The sequence below is a fragment of the Kwoniella dendrophila genome, chromosome 5 (assembly GCF_036810415.1).
Source record: "Kwoniella dendrophila CBS 6074 chromosome 5, complete sequence".
Classification (NCBI taxonomy): domain Eukaryota; kingdom Fungi; phylum Basidiomycota; class Tremellomycetes; order Tremellales; family Cryptococcaceae; genus Kwoniella; species Kwoniella dendrophila.
In genome coordinates, this window is record NC_089480.1 from 920,377 (window position 1) to 935,401 (window position 15,025).

General features: G+C 37.9%; 5 protein-coding genes across 5 annotated transcripts; 2 read left to right on the forward strand and 3 right to left on the reverse strand.

Moving 5' to 3' along the window:
- Positions 1 to 427: 427 nt before the first annotated feature.
- Positions 428 to 4,693, reverse strand: L201_004179 (uncharacterized protein; the record flags this gene model as incomplete). The annotated part of the gene is made up of 8 exons (XM_066219924.1): positions 428 to 840; positions 937 to 1,153; positions 1,219 to 2,605; positions 2,675 to 3,298; positions 3,374 to 3,607; positions 3,679 to 4,320; positions 4,382 to 4,495; positions 4,557 to 4,693. 8 exons carry the CDS (start codon positions 4,691 to 4,693, stop codon positions 428 to 430), a joined length of 3,768 nt encoding a protein of 1,255 aa, XP_066076021.1.
- A 599-nt stretch (positions 4,694 to 5,292) lies between these two features.
- On the forward strand, positions 5,293 to 7,588 carry L201_004180 (uncharacterized protein; the record flags this gene model as incomplete). The annotated part of the gene is made up of 12 exons (XM_066219925.1): positions 5,293 to 5,366; positions 5,433 to 5,466; positions 5,528 to 5,583; positions 5,750 to 5,880; positions 5,942 to 5,958; positions 6,021 to 6,045; positions 6,100 to 6,493; positions 6,549 to 6,702; positions 6,782 to 6,924; positions 6,990 to 7,137; positions 7,198 to 7,349; positions 7,429 to 7,588. The coding sequence occupies 12 exons, from the start codon at positions 5,293 to 5,295 to the stop codon at positions 7,586 to 7,588; spliced, it is 1,488 nt and encodes a 495-aa protein (XP_066076022.1).
- Positions 7,589 to 7,880: 292 nt separating this feature from the next.
- L201_004181 (uncharacterized protein) lies at positions 7,881 to 8,359 on the reverse strand (the record flags this gene model as incomplete). Its single annotated transcript, XM_066219926.1, has 2 exons — positions 7,881 to 8,110; positions 8,233 to 8,359. The coding sequence occupies 2 exons, from the start codon at positions 8,357 to 8,359 to the stop codon at positions 7,881 to 7,883; spliced, it is 357 nt and encodes a 118-aa protein (XP_066076023.1).
- Positions 8,360 to 9,137: 778 nt separating this feature from the next.
- On the reverse strand, positions 9,138 to 9,706 carry L201_004182 (uncharacterized protein; the record flags this gene model as incomplete). The annotated part of the gene is made up of 3 exons (XM_066219927.1): positions 9,138 to 9,283; positions 9,374 to 9,430; positions 9,538 to 9,706. The coding sequence occupies 3 exons, from the start codon at positions 9,704 to 9,706 to the stop codon at positions 9,138 to 9,140; spliced, it is 372 nt and encodes a 123-aa protein (XP_066076024.1).
- A 488-nt stretch (positions 9,707 to 10,194) lies between these two features.
- Positions 10,195 to 14,912, forward strand: L201_004183 (uncharacterized protein; the record flags this gene model as incomplete). The annotated part of the gene is made up of 11 exons (XM_066219928.1): positions 10,195 to 10,247; positions 10,318 to 10,375; positions 10,424 to 10,481; positions 10,536 to 10,630; positions 10,688 to 10,794; positions 10,859 to 11,671; positions 11,752 to 13,444; positions 13,505 to 13,987; positions 14,046 to 14,128; positions 14,189 to 14,276; positions 14,349 to 14,912. The coding sequence occupies 11 exons, from the start codon at positions 10,195 to 10,197 to the stop codon at positions 14,910 to 14,912; spliced, it is 4,095 nt and encodes a 1,364-aa protein (XP_066076025.1).
- Positions 14,913 to 15,025: the final 113 nt, after the last annotated feature.

The window sequence follows — 15,025 nt, forward strand, 5'->3', positions numbered from 1 at the left end:
TAGAGTCAACAAAACAAATTTGATAATGATTGTATAATATTGTAATATTGTATGCATGGACCGTTATCATGAAGCAGGATAATAGAATTACTATATTGTGATGGGATGAGCTAAAGGATGATCTGAGACACTTGAGATACATTCAAATACTATATAAAACCCTAATAGATGATCCGAGCGTTTTGTTCCTATTTCACACCACACACCGCACAGCCACCATCATGTCTTATGATTTTTCGCTTCTTGGCGAACAAAGTGGCAAAGTGGCCATATAGATTTATGTACTTGAAATGAAGAGAAGAATGCATATTATACTACATGAAAAATCCTTTTTATACAAATATATGGATACAGATATTATACAGTGTTAATAAGATTTGTCTGTACAAAAGATGTTGAGTATTGTGGATCTTTTGTTAGATTATATCTAATTCAAGATCTTTTGTAATTCTTTTTCATTTATACCTTTTAAACCTTTTGATCTAGCCATTAATCTTAAATTTCTATCATTTGAAATGACAACTACCTTATCTCCTATAGCTTTATCTTGAGATGTAGAAGAAGAAGAAATTTTCAATAAAGAAGATCTATCAATAAAATTATTTAAAGCGAAAGAAGCGATATTTATAATTTTATCATCCATTGTTCTTTCATTTTCTGTATCAGATTCATTTGTCGTAGTTCGAATTAATAAATCATTTAAATAATTTCCTTTTGTAGTTTGAATTTTTAATGTTAATGAATTTGTTTTAATTCTTTTTTCTAAATATGTAATTGATAATTTTGAATTATTACCTAATGGTCCAGGTTCTTTAGATAATCCATCTAATTCAGTAACGACTATTTTAGAATTACAATTGATAATTAGCATTCATCTTCTTATTTCATTAAATTCGATTGGATGACAAAAAAAAAACAACAACAAACAAAACTCACCTGGTAAAGGTACAATTACAGTCCATTGCCCACTTTCAACTATCTTACTGAATAGATTCAATGAATCAACTAGAACGTTGGTATCGAATAATAACATCGTATAACCAGGTACCATATGTATATTTGATCGCTTCAGGTTCTTTGATCTTGATGTAGTAGATTTGGTGCTTGGAGCAGAAGGACCAGATAAGAGACCTTGAAGTTCTCTTCGTCGTTGCTGTGAAATATCAATAAGTTAGTATAAATCATTTTAATCGGAAAACAAATGATGAGTGAGCTTACTCTCAAAGCAGCCAATTCCTGATCATCGTCCTTGTCATCATCATCACTTTCCTCTTCTTCTTCTTCTTCTTCGACATCCATTTCTTTCAATTCAAACTCTAATTTCTCTTGTCTTTCTCTATCCAATCTTCTCTTTTCTAATCTTCTTTCTTCTTCTCGTTGTTTATCTTTTTCAATTTGTAATTCATCTAATTTTCTCTTTAATGTACCTTCAATTATCAATTTTTCGTTATTACCATCAATATTCAGACCATCAACATATTTCAATAAAATACCTATTGACCATATAATCCGTTTCCAACGTCTTTGATTGATTGACTTTGGTCCATCTAAATTATCTTCAGCGTTCTCATCATCTTCATCATCATCATCGTGATCTTCAATTATACCTTCAGACAAATCATGTAGTATGGGAGGTTCAAAGTTGTTTAATAAAACGTCCATTTCAGAATTGAATTTATCTAAATTACCTCCATTAGTTGGACGTGGCTGTACAATCATACTACCACCTGATGATCTACCACCTCCACCACTTGAATTAGATTTAGTTTTCCAAAATCCTCTTTCATAAACTCTTCTTCCAACCCATTCATTTCCTCTTAATAACCAATCTTCAGGTAATGGTATACCATATGCTAATCTTTTTTCTTCTACAATCTCCAAGTTAGCTGAATTTACAAATTGAATTAATCTTTCCCATGGTACAGAAAGTAATAATGGCGTTGCTATATGAGGTTGACGAAATAATGTAGCTATAAAAGTTACAAACATTGTTATATATGGATTAAGTACTTGATGGAATCCTTGTATACGATTCGGATGAGCTAAAACAAATTCGAATATTGAAAAAGCAAGTTTTAAGGCGTATGTGAATGTTATAGGTTGAGGGTCTTCCATATCACCATTACCATTCATAGGTACAGGGGAAACTGTTCTTTGTGGTAAATTACCATCAACAGTAAGACCTTCATTAGCTTGAGAAGGTTCACCATCTTCCCCTTCGCCATCCTCGTTATCTGCTAGAGCTTGAGCTCTTCTCCTTTCTGCACCTTCTTGCGATAATGCTTTTCTAACTATTCCACTATTTGATCCATATTGCATTACACTTCCAAGACAGACTGAAGCCATAATCATCCAGTCCTTTTGTCCGATGCTGACTTTTTTTGATACACCGTCCAATCGAGCATCTTCCTCTAAACGTTCCATAAATCTTGACATTACAGCTTCGAAATCGTCAAGGGATATTCGTGTGAAAAGCATACCGTGCAATCGTAGGAAAAGATCCATGGCAGTGGCTTCAGGCAAAGACCGCTGATTCTGTAAAGCAGAGTCGAAAAGTGGTAAGATCGATTCACGTGAAGTAGGATACTCATGTGTAACCGTCAAACTGTTACAATATCAGCTAAAAAGCCTGGATATATTCAAGGTGAACTTTAGAATGGGTCAAGTGACTTACCTCTTTACGAAATGATGTAAAGCTCTACCTTCTTGACCTTTGACATCTCTGCATAACAAAGCTAGATGGTGATGTAATCTACCTTCACCTGGTTTTTCATTTATACCTAAATTATACCAATCTCTTGCAGTAGTTCTCCAAGTTTCTTTATCTTCAACATCCCAATTTTGTGCTACTTCCGCACCTATACTTGCACCTGATGGTATTGGTTGTTGTTCCTCTATTTCTTCTTCTTCTGGCATATCAATTCTACCTAATTTCTTCTTACTACCATTATCGTTACTAGAAGTAGAAGGACCTTCTTGAACATGTGAAGCAATTGTCATTCTATATCTAGCTAAATCACCTAAAGCTTCAATCCAAGCTGTACGAAAATTTGATAAACCTTGATTCTCTAATAATTCAGAGTAAAATCTATATGCATCGTACACGACATCAGTCAATAAATCCAATGCTGTAGGATGTCCAGACATCCAAGCTAATCGTAATCTTTCAAGTATCAAATGAAATGCAGTTTGCCATAATCTTGAAGGTATATTGTATTTTACTGATAATTGATGGTATGATGGTGGGACAAGTGGGTCATACAGCGTGATAAGGAAGTGATCATGCAATTCGGCCAAACTGATTAAAGGGGACAGATGGTATCAGTATTTCCCCCATGAACGTATGGGGGTTCAAACTAAAAAGACTGCTCACTGTTTGTGTTTTGATATCAGATCAATCCAAGCAGCAGCTTCCTGATCTTCTACCAGATTTTTTCTACTCCTAGAATACATATCTAATCCATTCATACCATCTATACCATCAAATAAGGCCATTATTCCTGCTTCCGGATCATTAGACATTTTTCGATGAATTTCAATCAATTCAGATTCCAACTCTTTTATTTCATCATGAATTTTCTTTAATATTGGTTTCACACCAGTATCACTATACACATACATACAGTTGAAAATCAGCTACTTCAAAAAGTTTCGTTATTCTGAGTCTTCATAACTTACCTGCTGTTTTTCCCCCTCTCTCTATCTTTGAAACTTTCACTACCTTCACTACTTCTCGAACCTTTTGATCTAGTATCACTATCTTTCTTCTTCATCATACTTGTACTCGTAGAACCTCTTTCACTACCTTCTCTCCTTTTTCTTCTTTCTCTTTCTTTATCAGCTTCTTCTTCCGGTGTTCTAGTTGTATGTGGTCTTCTAAGTAATAATCTATTCGAAGAAGATCCCATTTCTGAGGATTCTGGTGTATTTGATGTTGAACGTAGATTTTGATGTGGATGTGAAGAAAAATGTAGGGGATCATGAATTGAAGGATCGAATAGTTTTTTAGATGATGATGATGATGATGGTTGACCTTGTCCATAGCTTTGACTATCAGCAGCACCATTCCTCCTTGAGTCCAACCTTCTCCTAGGTATCTCATCCTCATATATTGGTCTAGGTGATCGATCTACTCTAGGTATAGGTGGCAATACTTGCTGTTGACTTGAAGCAGATCTAGAAGGGTCAAATAATGCTCTATTTGATGAACTTGGTCCAGGTCCACGAGAATATTCATCTATATCAGGGGATGGTCTTAACGATGGATGTGGTTTACGTGGAGATGCAGGATGTCGAGGAGGATTAGATGATCGAGACGGTCTAGTGCGTAAGACGAATGGGTCAATTGAAGTATGGTATTATGAGATGGACTTTAGCTCACGAGGAAGGTGGATTAGGATACAACCGACTCGGTCCAGAAGGTGGTAAAACACCTATTTGAGGAGGAACATTTCGGTGTCTTTCCCTTTCAGTCGACTCAGCACGTCTAGATGACCTATGACATGGTATTAGTGAAGTTTGCTCAACAGAATTCATATATACGAGACACAACTCACCTAGAACCGCTGATACCATCGTTTCCTACAGCACTTGCATTTTTCCTCTGCAAGGCGAAGATCTTATTTGCAATATCATTATTGTCCACAGGTCTTCTTGGTCTAGAAGGTCCAGCGCGAGGTGTTGGGTCCTCCATGATACCTATGCCCCACAAATGCTGAAACAACCAAGATGTTGAGAATTTCTGACTGCTTATGGAAACATTCTATTATAAGTTTTTTCGTCCACAAGATATGTTGTGTTGCTGATGTAGAGTGAAGAGTTGATTTCCAAGCGCAAGTATACCGTATGTAGATTGCTCGATTTCGAGTAGGTGTAACAATTGATAATAGAAGTGATTCACGCTAATGATTTTTTAGTGTAAATACTAGCTGTCAAACTCGCAGATGGAGATGATATCAACAATGGTTCTCTTCTGAGCTTCAATAGCTTCTTTTAGAGACCGAAAAGTCGCAGTTGTGAGATTATTATAACTTATATATGTTGATGATATTTCCGCAGTTTCATTTTGGTTTGCACGTAATCAATCATCAGGCCAGGAACAAAGGTGAGAACTACCTTTAGTCAGACACGTGGTATTACATAATTATCATTTTATCATTGACTTTGCCACACAAATGTTGAAAAAGCTGTGGAATGAAAGCTTAAGCTGAACGTCGTCGATAAAGACATTACATTGACTTTTGTTTCTTTTAACTTGATTTATTGTATTACCTTGATCATATCCTCATCAAGATGGCGACTAAAAAGGTGAAAGACACACAATTGTATGATCTTCTTGGAGTAACTCCAGAAGCAACTGATATAGAGTGAGTTTGTCCAAGGAGGAAGGGGTCCACACAGCACAGGCCACAAGCTGATTTCCTTCTCCACAGGTTGAAGAAAGCTTACAGGAAGCTCGCGATCAAAGTGAGAGACTTCTTATATCCATCCCAGTGCTACAAGACCGCTGATACTAGGCAAAACATAGTGGCATCCTGACAAAAACCAGTCTCCCGAAGCAGAAGTGAAGTTCAAGGAGATAGGGTGAGTAGGCTTTGTCCGCATGGTTATCTTATCGATTGGAACCCCCGCCTTCCTCCAATCCCGTCTTCATCACCTTTCCTCTGCGTTCTATTCTACCTCTTTATATCTCACTCTTCTGGGGTCTTTCCGACAGTAGCTAAGATTGTATCTCCTCATGTGCTCACAGTGAAGCCTATCAAATCTTATCCGATGCTGACACCCGAGCGTACTACGACAAAGTTGGTAAAGATGGTATGAATAGACCTGAAGCCGAGAATATGGATCCAACAGAGATCTTTGGAAAGATCTTTGGAGGGGGTGAGTGATCTTGAAATCTAATCTACTTGTACCGACAGACTTAGCTGACCTATCTCTTTAGAGGCTTTCTTTGACTATGTAAGTAGCGTATGTTCATTTCTGACAGATTGATGATTAATAAATCAAACATTGTATATTAGATTGGAGAGATTGCTCTCGTCAAAGGTAAGCTTTGATGATGTAACCACACATATAGACAGCTTATAAGTTTATATACAGACTTCACAACAACAATGGACGTTGTAATGACACCTGAAGAAAGAGCTGAGATGGAAGCAGCCAAAGAAGCAGGAGAAAATGACCCAACTGTACCTGGAGACGCAGAATTAGCAGCAGCTGCATCAGCCGGAGCAACAACAACTTCAGCATCAGAAGGAACAACTATCAATCCAACTGCAGCAGCTGCAGCAGCTACAGAAGAGCAAAATACCTCTTTGGCCCATCATTCATCTTTTTCAGCTTCAGGATCTGCCTCAGGATCAGCATCCGGATCACTATCGACAAATGGTGCAGGAGCAGGCAAGGATAAAAAAGGTAAACCAAAGTTAACACCCGAACAAAAAGCTCAATTAGAAGCATTAGAGAAGAAGCAAGAGGAGGAAAAGAAAGCTAGGTAAGTTGTCAGATACCCATAATAATCCAGCAGCTAACAAGCTTGTATATTGTAGAGTCGAAGCTCTCGTCAAGAAACTCACTCAACGTATCAGACCTTTTGTAGATGCTAAGCGCCCTGGAGATAAAGATGATCCCGAAACCAAAGTCTTCGAAAGTAGAATAATGATAGAAGCGGAGGATTTGAAATTGGAATCATTCGGTGTGGAGGTATGTTTACAGGGACGTCACTCAGCGTCTCAAACGTTATTCCTGCTTAGTGATGTAAGCTAATTGCATGATCTTGCAGATGCTTCACACTATATCACAAGTTTATATAACCAAAGCTGGAAACTTCCTAAAAGCTAAGAAGTTCTTTGGTGGTGGTTTCTTGGGTAGATTGAAAGAAAAAGGTGGTATGGTCAAAGAAGGTTGGGGTTTACTTGGGTCAGCGTGAGTCAGATTTTGTATAAGGCTGTACGTCAAAGTCCATGCTAATAATAGGATAAACTGGATAGTATGGGCGTGCAAAGTGCTATGCAAGAGATGGAAAGGCTTGAAGCCAAGGGAGATGCCACACCCGAAGAACTTGAAGCTTTGGCTCAAGATTTGTCTAGTAAAATGTTGCTGACAACTTGGAAAGCTACAAGATGGGAGGTTATCAATGTAAGCTGCCGATTGCTGCAAGAGTCTGTAATGTTACTCAGCTGATATCCGACTTTACAGGTCTTGAGCGCTGTAGTCGATCAAGTATTATACGAACCAGGATTACACAAAGATGTTGCTTTGAAACGAGCTAAAGCTATTTTGACCATTGGAGGTATATTCAGAGACGTGAAAGCTGATGAATCAGATGATGAGCGAAGGGAGCTGGAGAGGTAAGCCGAATATCTTCTTTTGATTTTCAGGTATGATGTGTATGGATGATTCAAGCTAAATTCTGAATTTCATTTACAGACTGGTAATGAATGCTGGAAAGAAAAAGGAGAAAGGTAAAGATAAGAAAGCAAGCGGAGGAGGATGGTTCGGTGGTAAAGCTAGTAGTCCCAAACCCGATGCTGTAGCTGGGGAGAAACCTTCTACAACATCTTTAGAAGGTGAAAAAGCGACAGCTTAGTCATGACAATTAGTAAAGATCAGTGATTAATGATCGCTTTAACGAAATACATATTACTATATAGAATGTAATATACGAATTGTTCTTTCTCCTTTGCCCATTTGTTACAGGGATGCCATATACACACAATTGATTTTGTTCATCAAGAATAGTTGCATAATTTGAGCACTACTTTCAAACGAAACATAGATAGATACGTAATAATGTATGAATGTTTACTTTTAACGAAATACAATATACAGTATTATTCATGTATACTCTTTTCTACATGGAGTGCAGTTGAATACAAGTACTATTTACCCTCCTTATTACCACTACCGCCAAACATATGTGAGAAAAAGTTATTACGCATTTTTTGTTGATAACCTTTAATTACATTTTCTTCTGAATCTGCTTCTTGTTTTTTCATCTCTAATTTTCTTTTTTCTAAATCTTCTTGTTGTTTCTTTTTATTTTGTTTTCTCTTCCACAGTTTCCATAATATCAGTGCAACTAACAATAGTCCTATGACACTACATATAGCTAAAAACCAAAAAAATAAAAAAAACTCGGAGTCATCCATTTATATTTTTTTACTATTCAATTGAATTGGTAACTAATAAATCAATAAGTTAAAAAATTGAAAAAATGAAATTATAACTTACTAACTACAGATTTACATTCGGTTGTCGCTTCTGAACAAAACGCTTCAGATGTTTTATCAACTACGTTCTGATAACATGATGCATCACTGTATTCCTCGGTAGGATTTTCTACTTCACCTCTATTCATAATTAGTGGATGAGCTGAGATTAATATCGATTGATGAATTAGTAAGAGAAGTAAGCTGGAGAAGAGTGGAATTGACATCGTTCTTTTTCAATGATTATGTATGAGGACCGTATGTAGTACTATATTTTATTGTTGTTTAGAAAGAGAAGAATGTACTCGTAGAAAATTAGTTCGTACTATGCTAAGTAGTGAGACAGTTATGAGATCAATAAGGTCGTTAATTTGATCTATGAAGAGGTGATGGTACTGTTTTGGTTCTGTTTTTAAGTGTATTCAATAGCTTGTTTTTTTTTTGTTTTTGTTTTTGTTACTGTTTTTGTTTCGTTTTATTTTGTCCTCACTTTTGACTTTTATTTTTCTCGATTCCAGCTTGTAGAGACAAGTCGAGCTGTCAATCAAAACGATAATGCATACTTATAGACGTAGAAATGAATATTTCAAACTTGAGCTAGTCACACAATTGTGATATGCCAGTAGAGTAATCGGTAAGATATGAAAGGATGGTCCTTCATATAGGGTTTCATTCCTCAAAGCATGTCACTTACTCTAACGGGTTTCAGTAGGTTTCAGTGAGATAAAGGATAGCAGTCATTGATCCTGATCCTGATCCTTCCGTGCACATCATGATCTCTTATTTGATCGAAGAGTAGGAAAAAAAATAGAAGACTAGATGATGATTATACATACAAGTTGTTATATCATACAAACCATACAATTAATCTATTCCATTACACTAAGAATCGCAAGATTTGATATTGAAATCATTGTACATGTACTTCTACTTCGCAGTATTGCCTTCATGACCATCTTTATTACTTGTTTCACCACCATATGGTAATCTAACTAAAACAGGTAACGGTTCCTGTTCTTCTTGTTCATCTTCTTGTCTAGATTGATTAGACAATGCTTCTGCTTGTTGTTGAGCTATCAGATATGCATGTGCAGCTTTTACATCAGAATATACTAATCTTATACACGAGGAAGAAAGCATATCCTCTTGAATGATCGACTCACCAAATAAATTTAAAATTGAGAATACATGAGGCCAATTTCTTAATACACCTCCAACAGCTGTACGATGTTTGTGATGTCAATCAGCTACTAGCTTTCTTCTACCTTATACAGATTATTATGATATTCAAATGATTGAAATACGATCAAAGACCCCCCACACTCACCTTCACCTCCATCAGCCATAATATTACTTTGTTCAGCTAACTTTTCTACTCTTTGTACTAATTCCGCTGAAGCTTCACGTAAAGCTTGTAATCCTGCATATTCCTGTTGTTTTTGATATAGTATCTGTAAAGATGGTGGTAAGTTCGGCTGAGAGGGTCTTGATTCCATCTTCTAATATTAGTGAGTTTATAGATTATCCTGTAGACTATTAGAAAGCTGATAGTTGGGAAAAAAGGATCTGTGAAAGATAGATTTCGTTGTGTCATACTTGAAAAGGTCAAGCGAGTAAATATTGAAATGTTGTCAATAAATCGCGTCTCCGCCTAGTACTGGCTTGAGGCGGTCATCACCGACGCGTTTCCGTTTGGGCCGATTGTCACGTGACTGACTGTTTATACAGTCAACTGTATAGCTAGCTACTAGCTAGTTAGTTACGTCAGTAAAAGTAGAGATAGAGTTAAAGAGAGGTTACATATCGAAAGATATATATAAGTTTATCTTTCATCTTTTATACCTTGTATTGTATAATAAGAAAACGGCTTTACAAGAAATTCAAACAGTTCAAGAGCGGAACTCAGTTAAAGAAACATTTGGTCTGTTGCGATCATTGAACTGATGATATAGTTATAAGATAAGACCAGGAAAGACCATTCAAGATGGGTGTTAAAGGTCTCTGGTCTCTGCTGAATCCGGTCTCTAGGCCTGTCCAGTGAGTGTAGCTTCAGCTGTGGTCTGTGTGTGATGAACAACCCGGTAGCTGAGATTCACCCTTTCTTTAGAATAGAAAGTATGGAAGGTAAAAGACTAGCGATCGATAGTTCAATTTGGCTTTATCAAGTGAGATTTTGTCAAATTCTCCAATGGTACCAAGCTGATACAAATTAGTTTCAAGCGACTATGAGAGATAAAGATGGTAGGGTATTGGTAAATGCACATGTATTAGGTCAGTCTCCTCAGAGCTTGCTTTTTGAGCTGTATAGCTGATAAAGATATACAGGTTTTCTGCGGCGGATAAATAAGCTACTGTTTCATGGTATCAAACCTGTATTTGTATTTGATGGAGGGGCACCAGCTTTGAAAAGAGCTACAATTGTAAGCCGATCCATCAGTATCCGACCATAGATGTAGCTTATGCTCTCCCTTCTCTAGGCTGAAAGAAAGAAAAAGAAGGCTGGAGCAGCTGCTAATCACGCTAAAGTAGCCGAGAAACTGTTCGCGGCTCAAATGAGAAGGGAAGCTGTCAAAGCTGCTCAAGCGTGAGTTCAACCAACGACATTCTGCACGCCTCGGATAGCTGATGGGCTAGTACAACGACAACAGCATGGAAGAACAAAAGGCCGCTCGTACAGCAGCTGCTGCCAGTCGGTACCCTGATGAAGCGGGAGAGCAGATATCTGAGAATGTTGTGTATTTAGATGAATTAGAGGGAAACGCTAGAACTAGAACTCCACCAACTCGTCCGACACCAATAGAACGAGCTTCATCATCCACAACATCAGTAGCTCGTCAATCCACACCTTTTGGAGAAGTACCTACAGATCCAGAAAAACGACGAAAACACTTTAAGAAGCATGATCCATATAAATTACCTGAAACTACAATGCCATCTGTATCAACTACCGACAGACCTGATGCAAGATTGGCTACAGAAGAGGAATTGAAACAATTCATAGATGAAGTTTCCCCTGACGATATTGATATCGAATCAGCAGAATTCAGAGCATTACCAACTGAAGTTCAATATGAGATTATTGGTGATTTAAGATCAAAATCAAGACAACAATCACATCGTAGATTGACTGATATGTTAAAAGCTGCACCATCAGCATTAGATTTTTCAAAAGCACAAATTAAACATTTATCACAAAGAAATGCATTAACTCAACAATTATTAACGGTCACTGATATGGTAAGTAAATCGCATTTAACTATACCAGTCAGAATTGCTGCAGAAAGAAATAGAGAATATGTACTGGTCAAAAGAGGTGAAAGTGAAGGTGGTGGTTGGGCTCTAGGGATAAGAGAAGGCTCAAAGCAGAATCCAATTGAAATTAAACCTGAACCAAATGAACAAAGTTCAGAGAGTGACAGTGAAAGTGAAAGTGATGATTCGGATATACAGGAGATGCAAAGGTAAGTTCTCCTCATTGGGGATCATTTTTTTGCGATACAACCCGCTAACTTTCGTTCTCTTGTGTTTTTCTGGTGCTTAGTCCTAAACCAGCTGTAGTAGATTCTGATTTGCGTGAACATCGCCGGCGAGAAATACTAGAAGCGATAGCGCGAAGATATGCTCCGGCTCGACCTGCTCGAAAATCGTTGGATATAGCTGTAAAACCATTTGGCGCAAGTAGACAAGCTGGATCTAAACCTCTGTTCGATGCTGTAGAGGAAGATGACAATGATGAAGTTGTACCTACAGCCAATGATGAAGCTTTAGCTCTAGCATTGCAGCAGGAAGAGCTAGGATCTGATGAAGAAGAGGTCGATGTAGATTTAGCAAAAGCTTTAGCTTTGAGTAGAGTCGAAAAGGAAAGGAGAGAAAGGAGTGTTACCGAAGAAGCTGAATGGAATGCCCCTGAAGAAGAGGATGACGAAGATGATGATATGGAAGAAGTAGACATAACTCCCAGTGGAGCAACAACACCTGTACTGGAACAATCAAACAAAGCTTCCCTCGAGACTCAAGATACAGATGAGGAGGATGAATTTGAGGAAGTCACTACTGATTATGCGCCGTCAAGGACTCAATCTTTCACAGATCTCGATCAGACACCGGAACCCATTCATATCGGACAGCAAGATGATATGCCGATCATCACTGCTCGTCAAAATGCTGCTAAGGCCAAACCAGCTGGAGTGTCGAGTCATAGACCGGTTCCAGCAGAAGTCATCGAGATAGATGGTGATGAAGAAGAGGAAGATGCCCCGCTTTTTACCACTGTTAATTCTTCTCGACATGATCATAAAGTGGAGCTTGCCTCTGTTCCCCAGGGTAAACCGATACCTAATGAACGATATATTCCCTCCCAACCTGCTGGATCTGCTTCCGCTACGACAGATGAATTCAAAATCATACCAGGCTTATTTCCACAACCGCCTTCTTCATCCGACAGTCAATCTATACTTTCCCCTCCCCCAAAAACCCCTATATCGGTCCCGGAGGTATCATCAAAATTGAGTGAACCAAGTGTCCCCGTTCAATCAAGTCTGTCCAGCTTGCGTCCAATTCCGATTCAGCGATTACCTTCCGCTACTGTCAAGCCATCTCCACTGAGAAGAGTCACGCAACCAGCTTCTTCACCTTTGTCTGTTGATACCGAGGACGATCTAATACAAGTACCTCCTGTACCTACGCGAAGCTTGGAAAAGCCAAAACCCCCAATCCAGCCAATACCTCCTACACATCCTAACAACATTCTCGATACCCCGGTAGTTGCGTCACCTTTACCCTCACCTTCACCTTCGCGCTCACTCTCGCCTATTCCTTTGACAGATGCTGCTATATCAGCTTTTCCGACACCTCTACCTCCAATCCCAAGACGTGAAGCCCAACCTTTGTTCGAACGGGCTGAATCAACCAGTTCCGAGGAAGACGACATAGACGATTCTAGATCTATGGAATGGTCAGCTTCTCCTCCACCGCTACCTAGACCTGCGTTGCAACCCACCGACTCCGCTACGACTATTCCATCAGAAGTTGAAGATCAGGATGGAGATTTGACTACTGGTGATATGGCAGCGGAAGAAGACGATTATGCTCGTTTCTTAGCACAGATTAAAGGTAGAGATTTGAACGAAGTCAGAACTGAAATCGATGATGAGATCAGGATTCTGAACAGTGAAAATAGGAATGCTATGAGAGACTCCGATGAAATCACTCAAAGTATGATTGTTCAAATTCAGGTGAGTAGCCCATATTTGCGAGGTAATAACAATGCTTACCTGCTATCATTTTATATTCAGACTCTACTCCGACATTTTGGTATACCGTACATAACAGCACCTATGGAAGCAGAAGCACAATGTGCTAAATTAGCTGAACTAGGGTTAGTTGATGGAATAATCACAGATGATTCAGATGTTTTCTTATTTGGTGGAATACAATGTTTTAAAAATATATTTAATGATGCTAAATATGCTGAATGCTTCTTATCAACTGATATCGAACGCGAATTGTTATTGACTAGAGAAAGATTAATTTCATTAGCATATTTGTTAGGTAGTGATTATACTATAGGACTACCTGGTGTTGGACCTGTTGTAGCATTAGAATTGTTAGCTAATTTTCCAGGTGAACAAGGTATAGATAATTTCAAAGATTGGTGGTTAAAAGTTCAAAGAGGTATTGAAAAATCAGAAGAAAACAACACAAAATGGAAAGTGTCGTTCAAAAAAAGATATAAAGATTCGATTTATCTAACAGGAGATTGGCCAAATCCACTAGTCGTAAGTGTCATTATCAATTGAGAAGTGTTATATGCTAATAATCCGACTCGATTAACAGAGAGAAGCGTATAAATACCCTACTACAGATGAATCTGAAGAACCTTTTCATTGGGGTTTCCCGAAGTTATCAGCTCTAAGAACGTGAGTTATGTCGTTCACCAGTTTTAGAGTCATTCAATAACTCACTTATATCTCTTACAGTTTCTTGCACGAGGAATTATCGTGGTCAATATCGAAAGTTGACGATGAGTTGACACCGATCGTTCAGCGTATAGCTAGAAGAGGTAAAGTAAGTTCTTATCTTCAGCTAATTGTCCCATGTTGTTGTATAACTGATAATCAAATATTGGTATTTTGATAGATGGGAGCATTGAATAAACAATCAACATTATTACCATTTTTTGATGTTCAAGTAGTTACAGGAAATTATGCACCTAGAAGAAGAACTACAGCAAATGTATCAAAGAGACTGATGTCGGTTATAAAGTCATTCCGAGAAGCTGAATTAAAATTAAAAGGTGAAAAATCTGATGGAATTGAATGGGGTGAAATGATGATTGATTTGGATGAAGAAGATCCAAAAGGTAAAGGTACAGGTAAAAGAAGAAAAAATACTTTAGAAAGTGTAAATAGTGAAAATGGAGATGGTTCGAAGAAGAGGAGATTGAGTAGAAGTGCCAGTATTGCCTCTACGAAACCTAAAACCACTAGAAAGAGAGCAAATACAACGAACTCAAACGTATCTGAAGTGTCAACTGAAAGTAATACTACTAGTACTACCACGACGTCAACTAGAGGTAAAGGTAGTAGAGGTGGTACGACAAGAGGTAGTAATACAGGTAGAGGTAGAGGTGGTGGTAGAGGCGGTAGAGGTGGAAAGGCGAATGTGGAACAACCTGAAGTTGTTGAGATCATCGATGACTAGTTATGGTTATCTACAGTGTTCAATAGATTTGGGTAATTTGATTCTAGGTATTACTTGGTTGTATCAGTTTTGTAGCATTGTATTCAACATTATACTCAGCATGTATGTGAAAC